General features: G+C 47.7%; 2 protein-coding genes across 2 annotated transcripts; both read left to right on the forward strand.

The window, feature by feature from the left end:
• Positions 1-195: 195 nt before the first annotated feature.
• PPTG_09777 (hypothetical protein) lies at positions 196-978 on the forward strand (the record flags this gene model as incomplete). Its single annotated transcript, XM_008905564.1, has 1 exon — positions 196-978. The coding sequence occupies one exon, from the start codon at positions 196-198 to the stop codon at positions 976-978; it is 783 nt and encodes a 260-aa protein (XP_008903812.1).
• Positions 979-994: 16 nt separating this feature from the next.
• On the forward strand, positions 995-1,192 carry PPTG_22674 (hypothetical protein; the record flags this gene model as incomplete). The annotated part of the gene is made up of 1 exon (XM_008905795.1): positions 995-1,192. The coding sequence occupies one exon, from the start codon at positions 995-997 to the stop codon at positions 1,190-1,192; it is 198 nt and encodes a 65-aa protein (XP_008904043.1).
• Positions 1,193-3,823: the final 2,631 nt, after the last annotated feature.

Consider the following 3,823-nt stretch of genomic DNA (forward strand, 5'->3'; position numbering starts at 1 on the left):
TGCGTGGCTGAGGAACTACATCGACGTGGGGTTGACCGCGACGAGCTTGGTACGCATTCAATGCGTAAGGGTGCGGTAACGTAATGTGCGTCCGCCTCAACGGCATGTCCGTCATCGACAGCGGTTCACCTCCGTGCTGGATGGTCGTTGGGAGGGGTACAGAATACGTATCTTCGATACGAGTCAGCGGGGGACATGCATGTTGGTCGAACTGTGTCAGGTCTCCCACCAGACAGCCACGAATTTGCAGTGCTGCCCCCTCATTTTGAAGAACGAGATGAGACAATTGAGAACGCTATTGACTGTGCTTTTCCCGGCATGCCCGCCAACCTCACGTATATTGGAGAATTTTGCTTGGCTTCACTTGTGTACCATGAGCCGTATCTCCGACTAAATATCCCCAAATGCCACCCTCTGTTTGAGCCACCGCTGTTTCAGCATCCAACTTTACTATCCGATCTTTTGGCCAAATTGCGTGGTATCAAAGATCGTACTGGCCGGCTGCATGCTACAGGTGTGCCACCGTATGTAGCCATCTTGGGCAAGATGAAAGGCTTATTAGAGGCTACGTTGCAAACTGTTGAGCATATTGGTGCAGCAAGAGCGTCCACGGTGAAGGAGATAATGTCAGAACTTGAGAAACGTGCAATTGGAGCTGGAACGGTGACATTTGAAGGGCTAGATCTAGCTCTGAAACGATGTCTTGATACTGTCGGCGTGATGGATCTTGTGAACAAACTAAACACAACTCCTGTACAGACAACTTGTCAACTAGTTGAAGGCGAGACACCCGTGATCCCATCTTTTTTCTGGGGTGGACGCTTCCGCCGAGTACCGCAGGAGTTTCAGCTTCCTGACTGTTCCGTGGCGACACTGTGGGTAATGTGGCAGTGTGGCAACGCGACAAAGAAGATCCCTCCACTGCGTATGCTCGATGGCCTGGATATGCCGAATAGAAACATGCAAAAAAAGACTTAGTGACATTCGCTACCTCATGAGCAGTGTCGAGGCCGAAGCACGACGTATCGGTATGTGGCCAGCTCGGCAGAATGTAGAAGAAGCTGTGAAGACGTTCTCCGCGTGTGTAAGCGTCCGTGCTGTACCTCATCTTACAGCGAAGAACCGCAAACGACGTCAAGGTCAGCTCAGCTGGAAAACGGTGGTGGCCTTGATGCGCAGACACCAGAAGTAGCACTGAATGATTGGTTCTGTTTTTGCGTTAACTACTACACGTCATTGGTAGAAATAAGGTTATTCTCATGTCCTGCATGTGTCCTGCAAAATCCGTCTAACAAGCATTTCTATTTTATACTCAGATGTCTTCTGGTGATTAGCAAATGAAACTTGATGCTTGATCTGACTTGAAAAGTAATAAGACAGAATGTCACGTTCAAACTCGGCATTACGAGCTTATTCGGCTATATAAACACAGCTGTGTATATATGCCTCCAGCAAGGCTAGATGACTCCTAAATGTTGCAAAGAAGTATGAGCCGTATTTGGTATTGCCAACAAACTTGATCGAAGGTTTAGCTGGCGAACAAGTCTGCAAGTATGGCGATTTCGCTCAATAGACACATTACGAGACTTCAGCCTCTATGTCTAATAAAGGCGAGGTGGCTTATTCTAAGTTAGAAGTATAGTTAGAATTTCTAACTATAATTCGCCACTCAAATTAATGGGCAGAAATTGCACCATCATCGGTTCTATACCCTGTTTTGCAGATATGCAAATCCAATTAAGATAATATTAACGCTAATAGGGAGAGGACATTCTAGCCGCGTTTCGCAACACCAACATCCTCGCACAAACTGAACAAAAGGTTCAAATAGTCCTGAACTACGTTCCGAAAAGAATATTTTTATGATTGGACGAGAAGCTTTGTGGAACGACTGAATGGGACCCAAAAGTATTTTCTCTATGCGATTGCTTATGTGCTCTTATCTTGGTTATTTTCAGCAGACAGAGTGCGCGTGCTCTGCCTCCAAGAATAATGCAAGCAATAATGGGGTTTTGGTTTCTGGGACAATGCCTGGAAGAAAACAAAATCTGTTTTACATTACATTCGCGTTTTATATGCATTTTTCCACAATCGGTAGTCCTTAGTGGATGACAAGATTTAGCGACAGCTACAATTGTAATTGACCTTTTTTTATTCTAATCGCCTTTCTATGGCTGCCCACTGTCTACTTAGTAGTAGTTATTATGAGTGACAAAATAGTATTATCACAAAGCAGTATACAACCAACGCAAAGAGTGTCTGCATGCCACACATATGTGCCACAGCATGTGGGCCTTGTCGCACGTTCACGTCGTGCACACATCTATGCGGCACAGACAGTAGGACGCAACCACGGACCATCCATTCCGTGGTTGCGTCCCTGTAAATCATCCAAGCAGTCAGCTCATTTGGCAAACTCCTCTGGAGAGTGCAACCAAGCCAACCAGTGCGCGGCGTGCCTCGGGCTTGTTCGCCGGCATGGCGGCGCCCGCGCACCGTCACCATCATTCACTACAAAATGCAGGCGACCCCTACAACGTGGTGGACGGCTTGAGCGGGAGGTACTGCAAGAAGGCTGGTTTCGGGCGGCTTGTGCGGGACGTGTTGAAGGGATAGCCCCTGTGCCGTCCTAGCTGAAGGCCGTGCGGAATTGGCACTATTACAGTAAATGACGTGCTGTTAAGTTCCTGTTATGAAAAACGGTATATTAAATGTATTAATACAATGTAAATGTAATTATTCTCTCTCCTCTCAAGTGCATATCCATCGTCTTCTGCTTTAGCTTCAATGTAAGCTTTCTCTACCTTACGTCGCTTGCGCTGCAGATACTTACGGCGTTCGCCGGAGGGAAGGTTTGCTGCGGGCTCCCATGTTGGCTCCCATGCGGTAAGGAATAGAACCCTTCCGTTCTCGCGGCGGTCGTCGAGAATCGTCCGCATCTGGTAGGTCCGCTGGGCTGTCTAGCTCACTCCAGCTGGCAGAACCCATTCCGCTTCGCCCGCATCATCACCTTGACGTGTAGCTTCAATGAGACGGGCTTAATGATGCGGGCTTGCGGTACGGCGTCAAGAAGATGCCGGATAGCGCCTCCAACGTCGGTTGACGAGCTGCGTTGAATAAGGCCCCACGACCTTAAAAATCGGGCGGCCTCTCGATCGAGGCGGCCCCACCCACGCTGCTTTAGATGCTAACTCTGTCGAGGAAGCGAGTGTAGCGAGGGCGGAGGTCGTTCCCAGGGGTAGTCATCGTGAGGGCAGATTTCGATATGAACATCGATAAAGTAGACGTCAGATTGATATATATTTATAGTTTCGTTTCGTGCATCTATTTATAATTTTAAGAAAGTTGTTTCATTTAGGCGCGTTCTAATTATTGATGAAGAGAAGTTTCACAAGAAAAACAATCAATTAACGTTTTGCAAGAAAGCTAGCCCAAGCAAAAAAAAATCAAATTATTCAAACGTGTTTTTATCAACGCAACACTATATAAGGGTTAGTCCATGCAAAGTGCGTGACCGTTTGTCTGAGGACGACCAGCAGGAACCTGGGTACTCGCGCCGCTAATACAGAGAGTTGCTTGCCGGGTGCGACGGCGTTTTATCGCAACCGTGCGATTCACGAGGGTTCTCTTTTCATCCAAATCAGTTTAACTCTTAACTTGAAGAGCAAACAAAAGGCGAATGGAAATTGCGAACTTGAAGTAACGCTTGCACTCACACGTCATCGTAGTAACGTCGACGCTCCAGCCACCATTCGGCTGACCCTCCGTCTCCATGCGAGCGTATTTGGTGCCCATCTGAGCCGGGACAGGGGCTGTTTCTCTA

The sequence above is a fragment of the Phytophthora parasitica genome, assembly GCF_000247585.1.
Source record: "Phytophthora parasitica INRA-310 unplaced genomic scaffold supercont2.21, whole genome shotgun sequence".
NCBI classification, from domain to species: Eukaryota; Oomycota; class Peronosporomycetes; order Peronosporales; family Peronosporaceae; genus Phytophthora; species Phytophthora nicotianae.